General features: G+C 42.6%; 1 protein-coding gene across 16 annotated transcripts in view; it reads left to right on the top strand.

The window, feature by feature from the left end:
* Positions 1-26,913, top strand: part of DNM1 (dynamin 1) — a 68,387-nt gene that overhangs the window by 38,608 nt on the left and 2,866 nt on the right. For 6 of the 16 annotated variants that reach the window (XM_075260594.1, XM_075260587.1, XM_075260598.1 and 3 more), the window contains exons 11-20: positions 1,572-1,658; positions 1,763-1,833; positions 2,771-2,822; positions 4,090-4,101; positions 8,451-8,564; positions 13,354-13,463; positions 13,960-14,071; positions 15,749-15,919; positions 17,641-17,882; positions 18,009-18,224. In XM_075260594.1, coding sequence (XP_075116695.1) covers positions 1,572-1,658; positions 1,763-1,833; positions 2,771-2,822; positions 4,090-4,101; positions 8,451-8,564; positions 13,354-13,463; positions 13,960-14,071; positions 15,749-15,919; positions 17,641-17,882; positions 18,009-18,224 — 1,187 coding nt within the window. Of the gene's footprint in view, positions 1-1,571; positions 1,659-1,762; positions 1,834-2,770; positions 2,823-4,089; positions 4,102-8,450; positions 8,565-13,353; positions 13,464-13,959; positions 14,084-15,748; positions 15,920-17,640; positions 17,883-18,008; positions 18,225-23,040; positions 23,078-26,913 lie in introns of those variants that run through there. The other 10 variants (XM_075260597.1, XM_075260593.1, XM_075260590.1 and 7 more) reach the window with 3 other exon arrangements.

The following is a 26,913-nucleotide window of genomic DNA, read 5'->3' as shown; positions in this document are numbered from 1 at the left end:
TAAAGGTAGAAATTCCCATCATCTATTGGTGAGGGGTATCTGGCCAAATGGATCTTAGATGGCCTCCATTGTATGTTTCCAATTGTCACCTAATTTTGTCCAGTTATGGGACCCTCTCCGAAAAATCTAGACTGGGTCACATGGCATTTCCTTTCTTTGGAAGGTAAGTGGTAATGTTATATTATTTGCAATATGATGGTAATATTTTTCTGTTCCAAATCCTGATATTTCAGAGCTGTGGACTTGTGTAGAATTTGTTTCCATTATATAAGTGAGATGAACTGCAGTCTGATTGTTGCTGACAGATCAGACTTGATAATTGGGAACAGAGGATTGCCACTGGAATTATAAGCATGTTGTAAACATGCACTGTCCCTTAAGGGAAGATCTGCGGGATTTCCTTAAAAATCTAAATTCCAGTTTTGTGTGTCCTGGCTTCCCCTCTAGGAAACAGGAAGCCATGTTTCCATGTGAACATGGGAATTTCTGCAGGAAATCTTTCCACAACTTAAAATATTTAAGATATTCCAAAGATAGGATAAAACAATCTATGAGTAGACATGTTGTTTCCAGGCATAGTTACTGTGGCCCACTGGGCTTTAAAGAGGACCTTTCACAACCTCCACCTACTTGAGCTCTTCAAATCCTTTAATAGCTGTACCTCCACTGATTCTGGTGCAGTTGGAAATTTTTTCTCTAGCCTCCACGATTCCTGAGGAATCAGTGCTTTTAGTTTTGGTGCCTGATATGCTATCTAGACTCCCTAATGTCACATGGGTGGTGTCAGGCAGGGCATGATTCTAAGGTCTGACACTGTCCACTCTGAGTCACACATCCCTGCCTGCTCCTGCCTGACACTACTCACTTCACATTAAAGAGTGTAGGTAATCTGCTGCTGCCTGACACCACCTACTTGACATTAGAGAGTCTAGTTCTAATTCTAGACATTAGAGAGTCTAGTTAGCATATCAAGCACCAAAACTAACTGCACTGATTGGTCAGGAATGGTGCAGGCTAGAGAAAAAAGTCCAACTGTGCCAGAATCAGTTGAGCGATGCCTATTAAAGAATGAAAGGAGATCGAGCTGGTGAAGGTAATGAAAGTTCCTTAATAAATGAAAGGTTACTTTTTGGATTGAAGCAGGAATAAACTATTGGTAAAAGAAAGAAGGGAACGACCAAGATCGAACACATTTCCTTGAGGTCAAGTAGGACCATAAGCATAAGCCAGGCGCATTCATAGAGAAGACGGCCTGAGCAAAAATCACACTGGTTCCCCTCTAGGGATGCTGGAGCAACATATGCAACCATTGAGTATAGACAGGCCAACGCTTTTTGCTACATGCCTTTAGACCTGAAACAAAGAAGTTTTCCATTATTTTACTGGACCTAAAGATAGGAAAGAGTCTTTTGTAGCTTCAAGCTGCCCTAGAGTGGAGCCAAAAACATCTGTTTAGTATGTATGTATGTAGGTAGGATTTCCTACAAGCGTCTTTAGTTTCCATTGATACTTTATTGACTTTTCAGCATATCAGAATTTTCTCCCACACAGATCTGTGTTTCTTTCCATAGCTAAGTCAGTACCCCCATCTACGGGAGGAGATGGAGAGAATTGTCACCACGCACATCCGGGAGAGAGAGGGGCGCACAAAAGACCAGGTGAGAATCTAGGGAGCCTTGTCCTTGTAACACTGAAAGGATAGTCATAGATTAGCTTGACTTGTGGTGGAGCCATCTCAGTCTGATCTTCTTTGTCCACACAGGTCATGTTGCTGATTGATATTGAACTCGCCTACATGAACACAAACCATGAAGATTTCATTGGCTTTGCCAAGTAAGACTGCAGCTGTGCTAAATTACTAAACACGTGAACACAAAGGGCAGAATTACTAAGGCTCTGTAGACATTAGACAGCGTAAACTTAGATACGGCAATCAGACATTGCACCACTTTTATCACAGTGGCTCCCCCTGTATGATAGGTTTGGTGCATCTTCTTAGATACTTCCTTTTGCCACCTCTCGGTTGACTTACTTTTTGCCAATATTTCACCCTCAAATTTTTGTGCATTGAAAATTTTTTGTAACCCTTTTCTCCCACTGATCAGGAAAAAGGGGGTATAGCACTCCCATTGACGTGAACGCAGCAGTATGAACACTGGCCAACCACCAGTGCATTTACAATGGGAACAAAAGTCTCCTGTTCTCCTAATCAGTGGGGGTTTCCTATCCTTCCTCCTTCCCTACTTTTCTTCCTTCCATCCCCCCTTTCTCCTTCCCATACCTCCTTCTGTTCCTCCTTCTTTTTTCCTTCCTTTGTTCCTTCTTTTCTTTCTTCCCTCCTTAGTCTTTCTTGCTTTCTTCCTTCTGTCTTTCTTTCTTTGTTTCCCTCCTTCCATTTTTCTTTATTGCTTTCCTCCTTCCATTTTTCTTTATTGCTTTCCTCCTTCCATCTTTCTTTCTTGCTTTCCTCCTATCACCTTTATTTCTTGCTTTCCTGCGTCTTCCTTCCTTCCTTCCTTCCTTCCTTCCTTCCTTCCTTCCTTCCTTCCTACCAGCTGTAATAAGGATGAGAATTAGGCTTTTCTGTTGTCTATTAAGCCACAACTAATTAAATCGTATGATCACATTTTGCCAATAGACAGCTCCTTAAAGTTTTCAGTAAGAACAAGCGGTCATACATATCCCACAATCTTCCCATTTGGTTGACGGCCCCTCTGTCCATGGAGGATCTGTAGAGACAGGTAACCGGATCATGTGCTTTTCATTGTAGTGCACAGCAGAGAAGCAGCCAAATGAATAAGAAAAAAGCGTCTGGAAACCAGGTGAGAACAAGCTAGATCTTTATGTATGGATGCCTGACTCTTACTTCAGATGCACAGCCTGGCAGACCCTACAAAGTGTGCACTGTGTAAACCGGCCACACAATACTGCTCCCCTTACAAATCCATGTAAGCATAAAGAATTACCCATATTAAGGGAAGTCTATCACCAGGACCCACATATTAACCTGCCCCTGCAGATAGATAGGATAGGGTGCTTTCCCCTCCTTTGCGCAAATATTGTTGTTTTTGTCAATATGAAAATGAGCTCTTTTAGCAACTAGGGGGCCGCCATTGCTTCAAAGAGGTAAGCGGCAACACCCGGCACCATCACGCTAGCCCCTTTAGAAGATGATTTTGCTCCATTACTTTTAGGGAAGAAGTATTACTTGACCCTTGGTCAAAGATGAGGTATAGGGGTATATATATGGGTTCATCCTTCTACATGGGTGCCATAATAAGCGCAAGGGCATCATCCAAACTCCAGGCATCCTGAATTATTGGGTAGTATATAGTAATTGATAAAAAAGTGTTGTCTACTATACCTGGAAATGCTTTGTTTAAGGCTACGGCTACATGGTGACATGTGTCACAATATATAAACACTGAACTCACGTTTCAATATATAACAATTCAATTTATCTATATGGTGTCACATCATGTGATTTTGGTCACAGGTCACAAGCAACATTTTTTTTAACCACAGACTTCAATAAAGTTGCACGTGACCCTGGCACATGTATAACATGCCTGTGACATGACTGTATTATTACAGCCAAAAGTCTCACTCCAGTAAGTCACAGACATGCCACATAGTTGGGCAACATGTGGTGCGGTGTAGCCCTAGCGTAAATCCTGTTACCGTTGTAGTATGCAGTACCACTTTTCACCATTGACATGGTAAAACATTTCCCATAGACACCAATGCAACAGCGCCCTCTTCTAATCGAGATAAAATCTCTGAAATGAAGCAAAGATCTGTGGTATTTTGGGTAATATCACCCTTGGCAGTGTCAGGCTGTCCATGTCATTAAGCTGCGGCCATCTACAGGGCAGCAAAATGTTGGACGGCAGGCTTGGCGAGCGTGTCTGTGTGTGTGCATGGGAGGTGAGAGTGAGTGGGAGCGGCATGTCATGCACGGGCTGTGGAATCTGCAGCGACTCATAATTCTTGGTTCTGCACCCGCGCTGCTAGTAATGTATATCCCTCTTCTTCTGCTCCCATCTCTCCTGTCCACTCCGCTGCTGTTGCTATGGTTACCCTGTGCAGGATGAAATCCTGGTGAGTAGTCAGGCAGCGGCTGAAGGCACAAAATGGAGGAAGTGCATCAGGGCAGCCGTATACCCACCACGCCATCACTGCCGTATTCATTTATATGCAGCGCCCAAGTTCTCGAGCTATTAAATCAGCTTCTGCAAATAGGGTTGCCATGACAGCTTTCTTAAAGGGAACCTTTCTAGTAATTCACTGATATATCCTCCTTATGTATTGCTTTCTAAAAAACTTGATGACATCCCTTGTTGCAGTGGCTGTAACGGTGGTCATATGGGTTGTCACCCAGCTTTCCCAGGAAAAGTTAAGGAGATATAAACCAGTAACATGGCTGCTGACTGCACTCTTACGGCAATGTATATGTGTGAGTAAAACATATTCATAGCATTGCAAGTGCGGGATATAGGGGCAGATTTAGGAGAACTATCTAGAAGGATCCACTACAACCAATCACAGCGCAGCTTACATGTTTCAAGGGCAGAATACGAAATGAAAGCTGCGTTGTGATTGATTGTTATAGGCATACAATATTGTCAGGACCCTGTTGAGGAGGTGACATCCCTGCGCAGGCCCAGATGCACCGCCTCCTCGTGCTCAGTCCCCCACCCCCTGTGTGTCCTCATCTCCTTTCCTCCTGTCGCTTTCCCTCTATAAACACTGGGTGTAAGATCAGAAATCTAAGCACATGCACCATGATCCAGGACATGATGCTCCATTATTAACCTGGGGGCCATCTTACTATTAGCATAACATCCAGACGTTGCAAATCCAGCTCTAGATTCCCCCCACGTAATGATGGGCTGTATGGCTGCCACATTGTAATAAATCAGAATATAATGAATATGGATTATATTAGAATGGAAATAAAGAGCAAGTAATCCTAATATTGAGCAGTAAGTCAGCGGGACTGATACTGTATATCTATCTATATATGCCTTGTACGCCAGATGGCTAACCTACAATACAGTCAGTGAAAAAATTGAGCAAGAAAAAGATTTGATACTCAGCCCAAACGTCGTCGAATCTCGGTTTCCATGTGTAAAACTCCTTTTCACCGATATATCCTCGGTAAGGCTATGCCCGGAAAACTAGACTCCCTCGACTCGGAGCAGTAGGCACAAATTTCAAGAGTAAAAAAGATCCAGCAAAAGCCAAGGTAGATGGTTCAATATAGAAAAATTTCTTCTTTATTATAAATCGCACATGCTCAATAAAAACCGCAACGGTACAAACATTACAAGCAAAAAATAGCGTCAGACTGACGCGTTTCGGATCCTATGTCCTTCCTCAAAGTCTGAACTGTTCAGACTTTGAGGAAGGACATAGGATCCGAAACGCGTCAGTCTGACGCTATTTTTTGCTTGTAATGTTTGTACCGTTGCGGTTTTTATTGAGCATGTGCGATTTATAATAAAGAAGAAATTTTTCTATATTGAACCATCTACCTTGGCTTTTGCTGGATCTTTTTTACTCTTGAAATTTGGGCTAACCTACAAGGCCTGCCGAGACATGGGTTTTTTTTGTCACACCCCACTGTTGCACAAAAATTTGTGACTTTTTGCCATATTTTGAAACACTGGGTGGAGATCAAGGCAGGCCAGGGGCAGGGAACTAGCTAAAATGTATGACAGTTCCTAACATAGATGTTAGCTTTGGTGCATTAGACCTTCCGAAATGGACCGCAATTATTAAGGGGATTGGGCCGTCTAATAATTCTGGGGCATCTCAAGCCAGTGGACCATGAAACTTTGGTCTAGATCAGGCCCAATGAGTTGTCCTCTTCGTGACAACTATGATTCCATGAAGATCTGTCACCAGACTCCTAATCTTGGGAAAGCGGGTCAGCACCCACTGTATGGTCAAGGAACATGGCCTATAGCTTACTACCCTATAGACTTCATGCAAGGTGACAATGTATGGCATTATAGTAGCAGATGATTTTATTGAGATGTACTTGTCGTTATTTATTGCGGTCTTTGCTTACGATCCCATATGATGTACCCAGAGATTGCATTCAGCATATTTGCCAACATTTCAGGGTGGATGTCCTGAATAATGGCCACAATCCATAGTCTGCATTGGTAACGCCACATTCTATTTGGGGACATCAAATGCCTCCTTTTGAGCACATCACTTCCCTTTTTGGCGTGTTAATATGCCCCTTTTTTTGTGAAGTGACTGGCAAATAACATGCCCACATAGCATATAAAGTGACAATGAGCCTGGGGGATGCCGGAGCATTTTCTCAGGTTCAGGAGATGTTCTCGCTATTTCGCAAGCTTACCCGTGTCTTTGAGAGTTTCCCTTACACTCCAGGAGAGTTGGCAAGTATGTCATTTATTTAGCAGGTATTTTGAAGAATACAGTTGAGCTATGATTTTGACAGGATAAGCTGGGCATCAAATGGGTTATAGGGGGTAGACTTTCCCTTGATGGCAGATTTTGTGGTTAAGAAGGATTGGCCATGTTGGATTTTCATTATGCCCAACCCTTGGTTCTGAAGGAACAAAAGCCCATGCAGCAGTGCCTGGTAGCAGTTTATTTCCATATTGAGAACATTTGCACATTCAGACAAGCCAAGTGTGCATGCTTAGGGGGTGACAGAGGAATAGCTATCAGCCAAACAACTGAATAGGTATCTTTACGGTTAACAGTTGCTGCTATGGCATGAAAATCTAGATGGCATTGGAAACCGAGGACAGGCCTGGGGTTGAATATCTCACATACTGCAATTCCATCCATGCTATCTACTGGAATTGAGCAGTGTTCAGTTTACAGATGTGAGATCTCTGGGGTCTAGTAGACCTGTACTGTACAGCAGCAAACATTCGCAGCCTCTGCTAGAAGAGCGCTTGCTTGTATTCCATTGCTTGGCTTGGCCTGGCGCTCAACAACATGGCCACAGTTTTGTGCCTTTGCTGGTATATGGATTTGCATTTTTTTTGGCTTGATGGATGTGCATGCCTTTCCTTATCATGCCTCGTGACATTCCTGCTCCGATGACATAAAGATAACCCCCATCATCACTCATGCTCAGCTTCTCCTAATGTGGCCTCATATCAATGTGATGTGACATCCATGACTCCAGTGGCCAGGGGCGTACATAGAGAGGAGGGGCTTCTGCAGCTTGGGTTCTAGTCCACCTACCCTTTTAGGAGAGACTTTAAAAGATCCGAACCTAAAACTAGTTCTCTCTGTCCAAAGATGAAGGGGATGGACCATCCTGAGGTGGGCCACTCCTCTTCAATGGTCCAGATGCAGCCTAATGGGCTTCCTCTATGGCACCTACGCCCTTGCCAGTGGCCAATTTCACTCCATGTTACTAACATACGGTTGAATGTAAATATACAGTTACGAGATAAATGTCTTGAAGATATTCAATGGCTATGTCATTTCTACATGTCTACCATAGCTAGTGACTCTTAATGGGGTTGTTCTGGATTAGAAAAACATGGTGTCATATCCGTCCTTGTGTTATAGCTCCATTTAAAGGACTTACATCTTTATGACCTATCCTTAGGATATAGGATCATGGAGTGTCTGACACCCAGAACCCCTACCGATCAGCTGTGATTAAAAATACTGTGGCCTCTTCCCTATGCCAATGACATCGAAGACATTCATGGGACAAATGGTACAGCAGCAGCTCAGCTCATACAAGTAAATTGGACTGAGCTGCAATACCTAGTATAGCCCCTAAAATATGTATGGCGCTGTTCTTGGTATTCAATGAATAAATCATAGTACTCACTCAAATGCTGTGGTCTGTTCAACCAGCTGATCTGTGAGGATCTAGATGTCAGACCCCGACTGATCACTTATTGATGATCCCTCCTACGAAGACGTCATCAATATGTACGTCCAGAAAACCCCTTTAAAGTAAATTGAGTAGAGTTGCTGTCGCAAACACAGCCTGTAGAGCCACAGTGTGGTGATGTTTTAGAAAGAAAGCAGCATCACTTTTCTAAATCTGCACAACTCCTTTGAAGTCCATCTTGGTGGCCATATTCATAAGAAAATTCACTGGAACTTACTAGTTTCTCATAGCCCTCTGATCTTTACAGATACGGCAAGTGCCAAGATACCCAAGCACTCACATAATATATCTAATATGTAAAGTCACTGTAAAAAAAAAAACATGTTAAAGAAGTAAATTGTTTTCTTCCTTGTGGTTTTCTATATTCTGCTGTGTTGCTTTACTTACTGCATGCAGAGTGATTTGTAAGCTTGAAAGTGACTCTTGGAAACCACAAACCATGGTAATGCCAAATATGAAGGAGTTGACAGGGTCTTTGTCAATGGAAACCCCCATTTGACCCTACCCCTTACTAGAAGTGACATCATGTTTTCTCCAACAGGTCATACGGAAGGGATGGTTGACCATCAATAACATTGGAATAATGAAGGGAGGTTCCAAGGAGTATTGGTTTGTGCTAACTGCAGAGAACCTGTCCTGGTACAAGGATGATGAGGTACGTATCCGCTGACTTCATAGGGTAGGAAGGACAAAATTAGCAAATTCAAGGTTCTTCTACCAGGTTGTGATCTTCTGATCTACCAACATAAATGTCAGATTATCTACAGGGCTCCATTCACCTAGTGGCCCCTATCAGGGTGGGATATGTCAACATCTTTACAGTATTGGAAAGCACAGCAAAACTGAGCTCTCCTATATAGTGGGTCACCACAAATGTTCAAAAATTGGAGTCAATAGTCAACCTAAGCTACCATATGTCTATACCATGGCAGGACATTGGAGCCGTTCATTAGTGGTGTATATTATGAAGTGTTTGTGACATATACCTCCAATGGAACACTCAACAAAAATTCTGCAAGTAGACTAGAAGGATGAAAGCTAGAAGGACCAATGGCTTGGTGAGTTTCATCCACAAGAGGACCTTGACCACATCCAAATAATAATTGTAACTTCTGTTGGATGTCATTGATGGCCATTGCTTCTACTTTGGACAAGTCATAGATGTTGATGTAAATGGTAGATTCTCCATTACTGCCATACTTTGACACCTACAGAATAAAAAGGATGTATATTCAATGAGTTGTAGTCATAGAGGGAGGGTAGACAAGTAGTTGTCCACTGGTGGTGACTAATGTTTCTTCATGCCCAGAGTCCATCTTACATGTTCTCCTAAGTCATCCCAAATATACAACTGCCACTTAATTAAATCAGGAAGGGGTGAACATTTGCCTTTCCAAAATCTCTAAAACCTAGCTTTTCATACAGCATTCAATTCTCCTAAAAGTCTTCTCAAAATAGACCCAAAAAACCAAGGTAACAAAGTTGTAGCATCTGCTTCCTGAACACATTTCATCTTTGAAGACCAAGGAATAATGAGTGCAGCTCTGGAACATAATACAGGATGTAACACAGGATCAGTACAGGATAAGTAATGTAATGTATGTACACAGTGACTGTACCAGCAGAATAGTGAGTGCAGCTCTGGAGTATAATACAGGATGTAACTCAGGATCAGTACAGGATAAGTAATGTAATGTATGTACACAGTGACTGTACCAGCAGAATAGTGAGTGCAGCTCTGGAGTATAATACAGGATATAACCCAGGATCAGTACAGGATAAGTAATGTAATGTATGTAAACAGTGACTATACCAGCAGAATAGTGAGCGCAGCTCTGGAGTATAATACAGGATGTAACTCAGGGTCAGTACAGGATAAGTAATGTAATGTATGTACACAGTGACTGCACCAGCCGAATAGTGAGTGCAGCTCTGGAGTATAATACAGGATGTAACCCAGGATCAGTACAGGATAAGTAATGTAATGTATGTGCACAGTGACTGCAGCAGCAGAATAGTGAGTGCAGCTCTGGAGTATAATACAGGATGTAACTCAGGATCAGTACAGGATAAGTAATGTAATGTATGCACACAGTGACTGCACCAGCCGAATAGTGAGTGCAGCTCTGGAGTATAATACAGGATGTAACTCAGGTTCAGTACAGGATTAGTAATGTAATGTATGTACACAGTGACTGTACCAGCAGAATAGTGAGTGCAGCTCTGGAGTATAATACAGGATATAACCCAGGATCAGTACAGGATAAGTAATGTATGTACACAGTGACTGTACCAGCAGAATAGTGAGTGCAGCTCTGGAGTATAATACAGGATGTAACCCAGGATCAGTACAGGATAAGTAATGTAATGTATGTACACAGTGACTGCACCAGCAGAATAGTGAGTGCAGCTCTGGAGTATAATACAGGATGTATCTCAGGATCAGTACAGGATAAGTAATGTAATGTAATATAACTACGGTACTGTGGACATGCCGTATAAGAGCTTGCAGCACTGCTTTGCTGTGTTTTACTTTCCCTCTTGTAGTATTACAGCTGTATTATTATTTATAGTAACTTTCCTGCATTTATTATTCTTGTGATATAGTATTTTTATATAACCAATTCCAGCTCAGGGAAGGGGCCTAAAAAACGCTGACCCCACACTTCTACTACTTCGTCTTTGCCTTGCCCAGAATTACTTACAGATGTATCCGTTCTTTTTTTCCCCTTTGTGGAATTTCCTCCTTAAGTCCTTGACGGGATAAATAGCTTTTTTTATTTCACGACCAGCATATTCCTATTCGTTGGAGATACTGTATGTCACCTAGAATAACCCTTTTTATTTGATTTTATTTCTGTTATCGATTTTGCAAACTTTTGACAAAGTAAGTGATGTGTCTGCTAGTGGAAGCAGAGCCAAGAACTGAGGAAACATTGGAGTCAATCCAAGAAAAGTGTCTGACACTGCGGCTTTCTTACTTCTTGGAGGGATATTTTCCAACTAATTATTTTTTGGTAGAGTGACTAATACCTAAGTAGAATTGCCAAATACACTATGTTATGCCTAGTGAAGGGCCTCAGGGGGTGGAACCTGACAACCTTTGGTATTCCCTGAATTCTTGTGTCATGGTCCAGCTTCCCCCCTTCGGGTCTTGCTCTAGTATCACACTATCTAGTCATTTTGTTTGGAGTGTACTTATGATAGTAAAAGTCATTTTGACTGCAGTTACATTTTCTAACCTGTGGGGGCTCTCTCCTAAATATTACTACTTATCATTAAAAGACCCAAGTTACAACATGGCAGAAAATGTATCTATGTACATAGATACAGCCTCTGCACATTGTAATCTGTATGATAACATGAATCAAATATTATAGAAATAAGATTAACTTTATATTTACTGCTCCTTTAAATCTAGTAGTTTCATACGAAGAATTGATGATGTCATCAGTCAATGAATATTGGTTACTCCTTCTGTATGTAGTGAGGAGCTGCCACAGTAAAGCAATTGTAAATTAACATTAGGCCAAGGGGCAATATATCCCGACCAAGTCACTACTTAAAGGGGTGGTTCCACATCTGCTGGAGGTCAGCCATATACAGTAATTGGAAACATGCGCAGGGCTAGGCTTGCCTAGTGAGTTTTCCATGTGTCTCCTGCACTTGGGTCATATTTCATTTTCGTGTAGTAACCCTTTCTCGGTTCCTAAGAATGAACTTTTAGCCCACACGTCTCGGAATAGCCAGGATTATTCTAATACGGAGAAAACATTTTCCCTAAATGCTTACTGATCCTACTAAGGAAAAAAGATAACTATGGATACATAATAGTTTACTCCATTCCCTCAGACCCCCTACTATTTTCTGTTGGTTGATAAGAACAAAGTAACAGAGCTGCATAATCAGACAGCCCAGGGTTTAGTTGTAGTCTGTTACCATGGTGACATATATGAGGGGTGATCCAAAAGTAATGATAATCGGTTATTTCTAGTGCACATAAGAATAAAATGTCCTCTACTCGCTTAGGTACCCACTAGTTCAGGAAAAAAAATCTCTTGAAAAGGGCACGATTCTCGGGAGCTACATTCATTTGAATACGAACTGCCGAAGAGTGAACATCAAAATGGAAAAAAATGAAATCAGAGCTGTCATCAAATACCTCTGCTTGAAAAAAAATGTCTACCAAAGACATACACAGGGACTTGGTGGAAACATTGGGGGACTCTTCCACAGTTGCACGCTGGGCCAAGGAGTTTAAGCTGGGAAGAACATCGACGGAAGATGAACATCGTGAAGGACGCCCATCCACGCCCCTCACTGAAGATAACGTGAAAAAAGTTGAAGTTGTATTGGCAGATAGAAGAGTGACTATCAGGAATGTAGCTGAGGTCACAGGGATCTCATATGGCAGTATTCAAAGAATCCTTGCGAACGAATTGCATATGAGAAAGGTCTCCACGCGTTGGGTGCCGAGAATGTTAACCGACGAGCAAAAGAAGAAATGAGTCGACATTTCAAGAGCAAATCTCGAAAAGTTCCAAGCAGACCAGGAGAATTTTTTGTCACGTTTTGTGACCATGGACGAGACTTGGATCCACCACTTTGATCCCAAAACTAAACAACAATCGAAGACATGGAAAGGAGCCAACGAACCGACACCGAAGAAATTCAAAGTGTCAAGCTCAGCAGGGAAGGTTACAGCATCCGTTTTTTGGGACGCTGAAGGAATTATTATGGTGAACTATTTGGAGAAGGGAGCCACTATTACGGGCTTATACTACGCAGGACAAATAAGAAGATTGCGGGAGGCTATCAAGGAGAAAAGGCGCGGCAAACTGCGGGCTGGAGTGCTGTTTCACCAAGACAACGCGCCAGCTCACAAAGCTGCAGTTGCCGTCCAAGAAGCGGGCTTTGAACTGGTGGAACACCCCCCCTATTCGCCAAATCTAGCCCCCAGTGACTTCTCTTTCCTCGGCTCAAGGAACACCTCCGGGGCAAGAAATTTGATGACGATAGCGACGTGATAACCGCTGTTAGGAATTTTTTTGAGGGTCAAGATCAAGAAATTTTTTCTAAGGGAATTCTAAGTTTAGAAAAGAGATGGACTAAATGTATAGACTTGTTAGGAGACTATGTAGAAAAATAAATTATTTTTACTATATTCATTGTGTTTATTATTGATTATCATTACTTTTGGATCACCCCTCGTATTCTTATTTGATTTGTTTTAATCAAGGTTATTGGCACAGATGTTTTACTTTTTTCTTATTTTAGATGCCTATGAGCGATAAAAGTAGTTGCCTAGCTATACAAACTATGGTGCTATATTATACATTATATAACAAGAATTATATATATATATATATATATATATATACCACATTACATATTATTGTATTATTGTGTAGTCCTTGACAATAACATTTTTTTCCTGACTACAGGAGAAAGAGAAGAAGTACATGCTCCCTCTGGATAACCTGAAACTGAGGGATATCGAAAAAGGATTCATGTCCAGCAAACATATCTTCGCCCTGTTCAACACCGAGCAAAGGTAGGTGCCATTTTGTGGTCTGTATCTTAAAAAAAAAAGAAAGAAAATCCAAAATTAACATTGGAAACACACTACTTCATGCCACTAGGAAAGCCATCTCCTGTATGGGGGATTTTGTCAGCAACATATGGGTGTTTGATAATCGTCAGTAGTTTAACCCATTTATTGCCTTCATACCGCCATATAATGCCATTGCAGACGATACTGTTGGAATGTGCCAAAATAATACCACAATATACATTTACTGTCTTAATGTACCAAAAATAATACCACAATATATATTTCGGCACAATATAGTGTACTACTAATATGCAGAATTTAATGATGCTTTGTTTGTGAGCCCATATAATACTGCAATATAGTTCCCACATAATAATATCACTGAATAATACAGGGTAGTTTTATTTAGCCCTTTGGTTTCTACCGCCCTGAAAGGCACCCTAGGAAATATGGAAAGTCCTTTATTATAATTGATGCCTCCTTCTGACCCTTCAAGGAACGTTTACAAGGATTACCGTCAACTGGAGTTGGCCTGCGAGACTCAAGAGGAGGTTGACAGCTGGAAGGCCTCATTCCTACGTGCGGGTGTTTACCCAGAGAGAGTTGGGGTATGTTCATAAGTATGATCACAGAACCTACGATGTTGTATGTGAAGGCTCTAGATATATCATCCAAAACGGCGTATGGAATGTGTCCTCTATAATAAAATTCAGGTCCTATACCACTGGCCAAATATCCTCTCTACAGGTGATCATACACCTTCAATAGCTCAGCAAGTATTCCTTCCAGTTTCCCTATACACGTGTTTGGGGAGAGGAAAACAATCACCGCCAGACACTTCTGGTTTTGGCTTATCTCTCTTGAGAACAAAGTGTGAGACATGATTAACTTCAGCATGCTCAATCCTTTTTATAACCCTATATAACCCTACTTTGGCTGAAAATCTAATACAATCGATGGTTGACCAATTTTTAATCTAATATGTATGACAGCCTTAAAATCATTAAAGAGGACACTTGTCCATCTCTACCATCTGGTTATCCTTTGATAGGTTTCCCTCCACCAAATTCAGAGCAGTTGGAATTTTTTTCTCTAATCCATACCGTTCCTGAGCAATGAGTGCAGCTAGTTTAGGTGTCTGATATGCTAACTAGACACTCTGTCAAGTGGGTGGTGTCGGGCAAGAGCAGAACTCCAATCAGAGGCTGATAGTGCCTGTTCCTGCTGGAAACCACCCACTTGACATTAGGGAGTCTAGTTAGTATGTCAGACACCAGAATTAACTGCAGTAATTGCTCAGAAACAGTGGAGGCTAGAGAAAAAATTAAAGGATGAAAAGAACTTGAGTTGGTGGAGTCGATGAAATGTCCTTTTTGATCAATGTACCGCTCTACTTTTTTTTACTTGGTTTGACAACATTGTGTTGCACCCCATTTTTCATCATTCTTCACATGGTGCCAAGGGATTTGTCCCTGGTTTCCTCATGGTTCACTCAGTCCTGGCGATTTTACGGGCTTTTTATTCTTTCTTGCCGGTCCCCTCCCGATTTGCTCATTTCCTGTTTTATAAATCTAAGGCCCCAGGATCCCTCCTTAACCACTAACTCTGGTGTTTTTCTATTTTGTCCCCTGTTGTGTGTTTTATTTTATTATCTTGTGGCTCAATCTGACTACAAAGGACAAGGATAAAGTAAGTTGTGCTATCCGCTCCGGGGAGTCATGATACTTTCTCTCCTGCTTCTTTAACAACCTCACTTTCCTTTCTTTTCCTCCCATGAAAGGCCCCCGCGGCTCAAGACGGAGTTTTCAGGGGGGCTACAGTTCTTCCCTGGCCGTCCTCATCATTTTTTATCCTCAGTTCCGTCTGTTTCCACGTCTGGTCAGAACATTTAATTTGGGGTCTTTCCCTCTTTTTCTCTCCTGGTTCTGACATTTTCCTGATCTCTTCATTAACATTCTTTTTATTTTGCATGCCTGACATGAGACATTGAACCGGTTCAGCCTAGGTGGCCCTTGAGGGTTGTTCTTCTGTATTACCCACCAAAATATCGCCCCATTTTAGATTTTGAAGTTTCAAAAAGTTTCTATATGGAAAATTGTAGGGATCCAGAGCATTAAATCATTTTTAATGCACAGTTTTGGTGGAAGATCCAACAATTGCCACTAGTTTCCAGGCTCTTTCGGTTCAGTGTTGGTAACAAACTATGCCAAAGATGCAGTTGTGAAGGAGTCCGTCACCTTCATCACATATCTTCTTTCTACTCTTTTGCTTCTGTTGTCCTGCAGTCTAGTGAATCCGAGGAGAATGGCTCCGACAGCTTCATGCATTCTATGGATCCTCAACTTGAACGGCAGGTGGAGACCATACGTAACCTGGTGGATTCCTACATGGGCATTGTCAACAAGACCATTCGGGACCTCATGCCCAAAACTATTATGCATCTCATGATAAATAATGTAAGTGTCTCTGGTGACTACTCAACATCAAAAAGGGATCTAAATGGCTTCCTTGCTGGCTCAGTATACATATGGAAGTTTAAAATCAACCTGTCAGGCTTTTGAGACCACTAAACCACCAGCAGATGGGGTTTAGGGTCCCAAACTGACGCTAGCCATAGGCATCAAGTCTTGGAGATGCCTGGTGTTGGATCAGATAAGTTCACTGAAGCACAGTGAAGCGAGGAGAATGGACCCTTGGTTTCACTGCGCATAATGTGCATGCATTGGCCAAAGACATGTTAGCAGATACTGGGCATCTTCCTAAGGTTACCAGTGGTGAGTAGCCGTATGATACAGAAGTTTGGGACTGTAAGGGTGAGTTCACACGGAGTAAAGTGCCGCAAAATCAAGGCCGCAAAATAGCGCCGCGTATACGATCCCGGCTCCCATTGAAATCAATGGGAGCGTGAACGGCCCACAAAAGGTCACGCGGCGTCTACGTGCCACATCACGCGGCACTTTACTCCATGTGAACTCACCCTAAGCCTCATTTGTTTTATGGGATACTGATGGTTTAGTGGACCCAGCAGCCTGACAAGTTTATGACATTTTCTGGTGACTTAAAGGGGATGTTTGGGATTTAGAGAAACCCATGAGACCAATGGGGGGTAATGAAAAAAGAAGCAAACTCACCAGTCCTTGGTTCTCTGTTGTCTGCCTCTGGTCCTTTCCGTCTTCTGTCAGGGCTGATGGACCTCCTGAGGTCACTGATTGTTCTCAGTGGTCATATGACACTCAAGATGACTGGATATAAGCCAAAAGGACCAGAAGTAGACCCACAAATGGGTCAAAATGGAGGAATGGTGCTTCACCCAAGAAAATTCAATCCAAATCTTCTTTATTAGTCAGCAACACACTACGCATTTCGGGGTATGTACCCCTTTATCAAGTGTACATGAACTAAAATATCACAACTTGTACACTTGATAAAGGGGTACATACCCTGAAATGCATAGTTTGTTGTTGACTAATAAAGGAGATTTGGATTGAATTGTCTTGAGTAAAGCGCGGTTCCTCCAGTTTGACCCATTTGTGGGTCTACTCCTGGTCCTTTTGGCTTATTTCCAGACACCCTAAGGTGACCACGGATCCTGTGGCTGATTACACCCAGAGAGGAACCCTCTGCAGTCAGCTCCAATGTGTGTAAGGTGGTTGTTACCTGTTCGCAAACAACCAAGGTGAGAGTCTACCTGTTCATTTTGCATTCTAATCGTGCACAACAATATTACACTATATACAGCTCGGTGCTGTTCTGATTTTTTCGTTTGAGCTACTCAGGACAACGGAGCACAGTGGACAGATTGCTCCAAATCCTTGACAATCCTTTTACGTTACCAGAAAACGTCTTCAATAAATTACGATCTTAAGGGAAACCTGTCAGGCTGCTGGGACACAAACATGGTTAAAAGTTAGGCTACCATGAAATGGCGGTGGGCTTTTATACAGGAGCCAATATGAATAAACAGAGCTTTGGTGTATAGGTGGAGACAGCAAGGAGGCAAGATACTGAGCCCTTGACACAAATGGGACAGGAGGTGGTTTTGTGACTACGATAGGACACACTGTGCATTGTAGCTAAACTTAATTTACATTTCATAGTAGGGTCATAAAGAAACAATGAGCCCCATAAATAACATTATTCAAGTATTGCGCTTATACTGCTTGTATTCTGTGCTTAGACTAAAGAATTCATCCACTCGGAGCTCCTTGCCAACTTGTATTCCTGTGGAGATCAGAATACCCTGATGGAAGAGTCAGCAGAACAGGCACAACACAGGGATGAGATGTTGCGCATGTATCATGCCCTGAAAGAAGCCTTAAATATTATCGGTGACATCAATACGACCACTATAAGCACCCCCATGCCTCCACCCGTAGATGACTCTTGGCTACAGGTGCAAAACATACCCACAGGGCGCAGGTATGTAGAAAGGAGTGCTTGGGATAACCTTACGAAAGCTATCTCTGTACTATAGGGATAATGTAATATAATAGACTTCATTACATTGTGTCAGGATGTCATCATTAACTGCTTATTGTAATCCAGGTCTCCTACATCAAGCCCCACTCCACAAAGGAGAGCACCTGCTGTACCTCCAGCCAGACCCGGCTCACGAGGACCAGCACCAGGTCCACCTCCACCTGGCAGCACACTTGGGAATGCACCACCAGTTCCATCCAGACCTGGGGCATCCCCAGATCCTTTTGGTCCACCTCCCCAGATTCCCTCTAGGCCTAACCGCGCCCCTCCTGGTGTCCCTAGGTAAGTTTGTATAATCCAAGAATATTATTCTTAAAAACAGAACACTTTATATTCAGGTAGAGACTATGACAGTTAATAACATCTTAATATTCGGGCTTCATTCCAGTATTCAATGGTGCACTAGTTACCCTGGATTTAAGTATCTAGTTTGGAATTTAATGTAGTAATAACCCTTTGCACTAGGGCAATATTATGTAGGAAGTGAACTGTATGGAGACGTAGTGACCTATTCGAATACTATATAGCAAGCGTTAATAACTTGTCCTCGATGTGATGTCATCATAGCTTAGGGGTAGGCTCAGGTACAACTGTTGCAGAAGGATTGAGTTACTTAAGGACACAGTATCATAAAATCATCTATAGTATTAAGGTTATTTATGTATAACAGGGCAGGAGGGATGCCATAATATATGGGCACATTCATGTCAGCCAACTGGATGGGTCATTCTTGAGCTTTGATACAGAGTAGCCATGAATGGATGGACTATAGAAAATGTTTAGGTAACTAGCAAGGGCGTAGCTGTAGGGGATACAAAGGTAGCAGTTTCTACCAGACGCTGGACCGTTCAAAGTTCCCTTTGCCACATAAAACATACTACTATTTTAAATGACACAAAGAAGGTAGGGGACCCATTTCAGATTTTACACTAGTGACCAGGAGCTTCAAGTGGCACTTGCCAACATTTGCTGGCAATTGGGAGGGACAGCCTGTCAAGGTGGTCTGGCAAAATCACACCCATTTTGGGGGGGCTTCCATTCCCACTTGTTGTGATGCAAGCCAAACTCATTTTTCCAATGTAAATGACACATACTGTGCCCAGGGCACATGAAAAATAATAGAGAGCCACCCAGGCCCGAGAGATTTGTCAGCTCCTCCAGTCTGGGAATACTCCCCTTAATTGGGGACATTCTGGAAGAGTTGGGAAGTATGGCCTCTGGTAACCAGTATCAGCAGTGGAGCCAACGTTTGTTTGAGGTATACTAAAAAGTTGGGGTGACTGGTAACCTTTGAATACTGGCCTGAATTTCACACAATTCTTATTATACATGTCACCTGTGAAAACACGTAGATCTTTCATGCCTGAAGCCCACCATTGTGCCAGGGAAAGTGCTTCTCCAATGTCAGCTCTTGACGACATGTAGAGATGACCCAAGAGACATGGCCGGTAGTGCATCTGCTATAGAATATCTGCTAGTGACAGCAATGGAGCGGGTTAGACTGTAAAGCTATAGTGCCTTGCCCCAGACGATACATCTTGGTCCATTGATGCACCAGACTTGTTTTTTTGTAGGTCTGACTCAATGTAAGGCTATGTGAGAGCATTTTGATGCGACTGCTGATGTCTCTGCATAGCCTGGGCCTAATCTGGGAGTATTTTGTATAGATCACTTGGCACAGTCCTAGATCTCTACATTCACCAGTCATCTTCATGGTGAACAACATTCTGCTGCATAATGCACCATATCACACTGCCACTACCATGTCATCCATGCTCTTCCCTTATTTTACACAGCTTTTCCCTTCTACCCATTTCATACTGCAATTCTCTATTCTATATACCTCCCCCCTTGCTTCCTGCTCCCCAAGACCAAGTAGTGGCTACATGTTTTAATCTATTTGGCTGTATTAACCTACCTGAAGAGGACCTTTCACCACCTCCACCAACTCTTTATATCCTTCAATAGGCGCTGCTCCACTGATTCTGATTCAGTTGGAATTTTTTCTTTAGGCCTTACTGTTCCTGAGCAATCATGTCTGTTAGTTTCAGCACAATTATACTCTACATGTTCAGGTGGGCAGTCCTTTTCTTTCTGCTACCGCCTAGGGCCACCCACCTGACAGTAGAAAGCAAAATTGTACTGAAACTAATAGACATGTTAGCTCGGGAAGAGTGGGGGGCTAGAGAAAAAATTCCAAATGCACTGGAATCAGAGGAATGGCGCCTACTGAAGGATGCAAAGAGTGGGATGTGATGGAGATTGTGAAAGGTCTTCGATAAAGCATAGTTCTGCATTAACCTATAGAGCTTTCTCTGCTTGGACTGCGCAAGTACTGCTTACAACTGTAATACTGCCAAGAGCAGTTCTGGGTTGCTATAGGTACACATACATGCAATTGGCAGTGGGTACATTTGCGCTCCTGTGCGCCCTGTGTCAGTCCGACGGATTTCAGTCCTATTCTCCAGAGAAACTCCATAGGGGACGGCTTCCTGGCAGTCAGTTTTAAAACCCATTCATTTGAATGGGTTTTAAAGCAAACCGCTGGTGTCCGTATGCAGCCTCTCTGCGGGGAAACTGGGTTTTTTAACTGGACACAAAGTCGGACATGCAGGACTTTGTGTTAAAAAACAAAACAAAACGATTTCCCTGCGGAGAGGCTCCATATGGACACCAGCAGTTTGCTTTTAAAACCCATTCAAATAAATGGGTTTTAAAACTGACCGCCGGGAAGTCGTTCCCTATGCAGTTTATCTGAGGAATAGGACGGAAACCCAGCAGACTGACAAAGGGCGCACAGGGGCATAAGCGTGAATGCCCCCTAACTTTGGTGGGACTGAGCTTTGTTTGGATAAGCCTTTCTGCCTGAGCTCAGGTATTACCTCCATATTCCTGTTCAGACACTGGCTAAACCCACTAATTTGAGCAGAGCCAATTGACTATCTAATGGGGGAAAGAATGATCAGGCATGTTTAACTTTTACATGCCTGACTCTATGAACTCAAGGGGATATAAGCCGCTTCCAGAGGTGCCTGGCATTTGGCTTATGCCCCTTTCCCAATTGAGAACACATGGACACTATTGAAGATGAATGGCCACCTTTAGAGCACTCTCTATAGGAATATAGCATGACATGCCTCTTAAAATTGGAAAAATCTGGATTTCCAGCCCCTAACTCAGTTTAGAGACCTAGACAGAAACATGGCGTTCTATGATATGAGGTAGTAAAGCCTTAGAGAGGCAGAGACTCCTAGCATTATAGATCATTATGATGCTTCCCTATTTCTACCAACAAGAAACTGGATAGGATACCTGAGCAAGATTTGTTTCTGAATGTAGCTGATCACATGACCCCTCCATCTTGTCCAGTATACTGTCCAGGATAAAGGGATGATTTACTGCTTTAAAGGAACAAAATGCCTCTATACATTATGGCATCTTACACTAGTATAGACGGCAGATTTGCATCCCCCAAATACATATCCAAACTTCCCATCAGGCCTAAAAATAGTGGGTTCCATTCACGAGTTGTCCTAGCAGAGTAGAGTGTCCCTTGACTACCATCTTATTCGCCATGACTCCTAAGAAAGTCAAGGCTGAGTTTGGATGTCTCATTTTTTTAGCCTCCTGACATTGGGGTGTGTGACGTCAACACAAAATGGACCTTCTAGTTCCAAGTTAAGAATATAAAAAACCCAATAGTGTAGAAGGATAAGTGGAAGGGTTATACATATCAGTCAGAATCCAGCGCTAGTTTTTTAGGCCCTTTATAGCATGAAAGCAAAGACCCAATTGGTTGCTATGGGCGATTCTTCCACCTATCCTTGGCATTAGTTTCGATACCCCCAGTTTGTACCGTAAAAATGGCTGACTCTAGTAGATGTTGGCGACAAGTCTGCTTTAGGTTTGTGCATATATGTAACTAATATGAAATTTTCTCATGTATGTGTTTGTTTTTTGACACCCCCTTCCTCTCCCCACTGCTCTTGTATATAGAATGAGGGTTCATTTTCCACAGCTAGATTCATCCCTGACATCATGGTGAGATCACTGGGCACAAGTCCCACCGGGATTCTGTGTCTGTGAATTGTGCTGATGAAAGCTTTATACACATGACAACTGGGTCCTACTACAGTATAGCCGTTTGCATCCATGGCATATAGGCCGCAGTAGTCTCCAACCAGCCCTGACAGCCTGTGGCATTATTGAGAGTTGTAGCTTCCCAACAGCTGGAGACCATTTCTGTAGGGTGTTTATTCCCTAATTTTATGGGAGACTCAATGAATTCTATGCCCTTCTTTGGTCCTGATGTCAGCAGTTACTCCTGTCAGGAGGATCCATCAGCAAGTGAGATTTCCAAAAAAAGCCAGCAGATTCTTGTCCTAAGTCCACAGGTCTACAAATGCCTTTTGGTAATAGTCTTCACCAACCAACCCATGTGCTATGGCCTACTCCTTAAACCGGTTAAAAGGTAAAAAGTTATCTTTCCCCTTCCGTCTGATAGAAATGGCAGTGGCAGTGGCGTATACGCAATTCTACCACCACTACCAAGTAGCAGCACTGGTCCTCCGCTAAATCTCACCAGATACATCCTCTGTCGTGTAGTAACAGCTTGGACACCAAATGTCTCTTCTCATAGGTAACTCAGGTCTGAAATACGTTTCAGACTCTAGTTAGCATGTGTAAGCTTCATCAAATAATCAATGCAAGCGAAACCAAGTGATATCGACTTTTCATCCATCAAGAACCAGAATTCACAGGACTTACACTATTCATGACGATGTGCCTATATGTATATGGAGCAAGCCTCAGTTTTCCAATGACCGAACTCTCCCATCTCCAAACAGATCGTTTATGTGCTAATATATTTACACTAGGCCTAAGATGGTGTCTGAATGAGATGTTGGCATGTATGTATATGACTACATTGGTCTCCATTTTGTTTAGGTGCCAAGAATAGTCCAGCTGTGGCTGTATATTAATGTATGCTTGTATGTATATGTATCATGGTCAGCCATGGTTCTGTGTATGCATACGTGGCCCTTACATGCTTCTGGCTGTGGCTGTTCTCAGCCTCTGACTTCATGTTATTTTTCAGAATAACTATCAGTGACCCATGAGGAACACTCGTCACGGTATGTCACGCATTTCAAGTCATGTGACCTGTGTGCCTCCTTTTCCTAGTCATGTGATCTTCATGTGTGTGCATTACGCACATGTTTCCACCCATCTGCTGTCTCTTGCCCTGTTGCCAGGCAGTTTTTTCTGTTATCATGACTCTTGTTACCTCTGAGTTCAATGTTCCAGGTTAGAACAGGGAAGGAACGGGCTTAAAGGAATAGTCAAATGTCAAACAAGGAAATTGAACGGACTTCCAAAACAGATATAATGCGCTACCAAATCTGAGAGTCAGTCTTGAAACATGGGTTACCATGCAAGTTAACTTGGATCTTCATGGTCCTTCGTGTACATCCCCATTAAGGTGCTATGACCATTGTCTACAGTAAGTCTTAAAGGATTAAAGGGATCTTCCAGTTGTAGTAGGGGGACACTTGTTCACATTCACATGCTGCAGACCTGTACACAGCTACTCCTGCTTAGCTGATAAAATTACATCTAATCTAAACAATGCTCTGTGAGCTAAAGGTAACTTCATACTGCAGAATCTTTTTTGGCAGAAACCACCTCCCATTCATTTCAGGGGAAGGCAGATACCTCATTTTCATCACAATTTCCAGAATGGATTTTGGTCTCTGCCTTATAGTACAGAGACCAAAAAGATGCTCTGCTGGCCTCTGCCAGGTAAATGGGGAATACATTTGATGCATATGACTGTAGCTTTTGCAGGAGGCTATGCCAAATGTACACTGCAAATTTGTACAGCAGCTGCACAAATTTGACTTCTGGTTTATTACATTGTATAAGACGTCATGCACATGATGCTACGTTCTGTGCAACATGTCTTACCTAGCTCTGTAGAACCCCCATTAAAATCAGTGGAGGACAGAGAGCTCTTGGATGACTCCCCTCTTTGTCCATGTGTATGAGGCTTTGGTCTGGGCTCCAGGCTGTTAAGCTCATAGAGCATTGACTAGACTGATATGATTGTATCTGTTTCTTAGGTTAGAGCAGGATTAGCTACTATATGTACAGAGGTACTGCCCCTATTCACAGACAGCAAAGACATATCTAGAAAATGTTGGTATAATTGAAAGTTATAGAACTAGAAAACCTCATTAATTATAGTTGGATATTGCCGTGGGCACAGACAATTCCAATACCTGTAGACAAAAATTTTTAAGAACTTCATAGGATTGGGCCACTGGTCATGGTAACTGCTAGTCATCCTATTAGATTTTGGTTCAGATTCCCGAGAAGTTGGACAGAGCTGCATAGACGACCCCAGTAGAGACGCTTCAAGTGTCCTTCCCCTTGGTGACCTGTCCTCCTTCTGTCGAATGCAGTGGTCTCCAGCATGTGGCACATTAGTGCATGTACACAGCCACCACTTGGACTCCACTGATCTAAAATATCCCATGTCTGCTCTTTCTGATGCCCCCGATTACACCAAGCAGCGAGTCCATCCATTAAGTTCTCTGGCTTGGAGCAATGGATTTCCATGATCTTCTCACACATTTACATGGCTACCACTAGTGATGATTGGAGTCCTGCTTTGTGTAAATAGACCCTCTCCACCAGCTACCGGTGAGATAAGCGTCTTACTCCACGAATGTGTCCTCTGGTCACCCCTGTTTATGTCTCTTCCTCTTTCACCTGACGACTCTTCTGCTTCCTCTCCTTCAAGTGTCCACTCTTCATTTCCATCTCTGTATCTCACGCCATCTTTCTTTTCCATTGCTTTCTGGTATTGCCGTGCTCTGCTTGTTGTCCAAAAATTAAACCGTGCCTGGCAACTCGGACCGCTTGTCACTCCACTCTCCTTCCTGTCACACGTTGTGAAATCGCTCACTCTCTTCATGTTGTCTCACACACCCATCAAACCCGATTCTTCACATACTCACTGCAGTGTGATTATTCCTACAAACCAACAACATCCCACTGCCGAAAACGCTAATCACTTTAACCATTTCATTACACCTTAGAGGGTCGTGTGTGAAAACTAGCGCAGAGGCCGTGTCTTTGACAACCAATCAGATGCTAGCTTACATTTTGTAGCATTCCCATTCAAAATGACACCTGCAATCTGATTGGTTGCTGTGTATAACTTCAGTATTCCTATATTGCGCGCTATTTTTCACTCATGACCCCAATTCATTGAGCTTCATCTGTCCCGGATCATACCGCATGTCCTTGCCATAAGAGTCATAGTTGTAATATTGTGATCTTGCTGTGTTTGCTCTTTGTTTCACACGCACAGTCAGCCCTCCTAAACCTGACATGGACAGAGCATGGAGGACATTGGAGAGCCTCATGTACATCACACAACACAGGCCTCTGATTTGCCAAGATGGCTGTCTTTCAGAAATGAGTGTATGACGTCAAATATAATTAAAATGGGTCTTAAATTACAACTTGGTTTCCATAGAAAGTAACAAAATGAAGATTAGACCCCAAAATATTAGTTTCGGATGGTGTTCTCCAAGATTGTATCAATAAAGTTTACTGAACACACTTTGGCCCTTGTTGATTAAACTGTCTAATTATAAGACTAGCTTTGTTGTCTACAGCAACCAATCAGAGCTCAGCTTTCGGTGTTCCAGAGTGATTTGAAAAATGAAAGCAGAGCTCTGATTGGCTGCTATGGTCAACATCAACAGTCTTATTATTAGGCGTTTCTTAATAAATTAGGCCTATTCTTGTAATCCATGTTTGGCAATATGGACCCTCCGTTCTGATTTTTGGGTGCCAGGACTGTGTTATTTTCTTACATACAGTCATAGACATGAAACATAGCTATCTATGTATTATTCATAGTGACGCCAATATCTGAGACCCCCCAAGGTCTGAGTTGGGGAGCCATATTGCTACAGACAAGTAAGCTTCAACACAGTCGAATAGTAAAATTGGCTTTGTTGCTCATAGCAACCAATCAAAGGGCAGCAGTTTAAGAAATGAAAGCTTGCTACGGACAACCAAGTTCACTTGTGGTAGAAGTGGAGGCTGCCGAGGCAACATTTCATTGTACTTGCCTCGTATCAGCAAAAAATGTGGTGGCCTTAGAAGCCGGACATCAAATTGTGTCCTCTGGTGCAGTATAGACCATATTTGCCAACATTTCTAGGTGTGAATTGGGGAGGACGGTGTGATTGTACGTTGTGAAAAATTTTAAGGGTGTATAGGCCCCTTTCAACCAGGCCACTCCCCTTATGGAATATGTGGCATGCCCCTTTTTGTGATGCCACACATCTTCTGCCCATTATAGTGACATGACTGGCATATGAGGCCAGGTTTGACTCGCCGCCAGTGGCAAATACATTTCTTACCCCCATTCACTACAATGGGAGGTTCAGATGGAATCACTAAAGATAAGATGGAGCAGGACGCTCATTATGAAGCATCTGCCTCCCATTGAATGAAATGGGAAGTACAGTGTGAACCTAGTCTAATGAGCAAGAACATAATTTTATTCCCAGGACTTTGGGAGGTCGCCTCTTTTTTTTTTTTCAGCACCTCCCAGATATTTCGGAAGAGTTGGCAAGTGCGGTTGTGACTTCACTTTACAATGGAAGCCTGTTGGATCTTTCCGATTCCGAGGCGTTCATTTTACAGGAAATATAACACTACATATAGCGCTAATTTTGCTGTATTTTGCTGACAAAGAGAGCTTAAAACAAATTAGTTGCTATGGGCAACAGGGACATATATTTGCGTAAGACTCTATACACCCTGGCAGCCATTTTGATTCCAGCTAACACATCTGTATGCGTGTTCCTTGAAGTAACCTCTTACTGTTTCACCTTGGCTAGTGTAGGGATGAGGATTTACTCCAGCTGGCAGGGGATTCTGGGCT

This window comes from Leptodactylus fuscus, chromosome 11, assembly GCF_031893055.1.
Source record: "Leptodactylus fuscus isolate aLepFus1 chromosome 11, aLepFus1.hap2, whole genome shotgun sequence".
NCBI classification, from domain to species: Eukaryota; Metazoa; Chordata; class Amphibia; order Anura; family Leptodactylidae; genus Leptodactylus; species Leptodactylus fuscus.
Note: the sequence above shows the minus strand (reverse complement) of the source record. Positions and strands in the feature narration are given on the sequence as shown.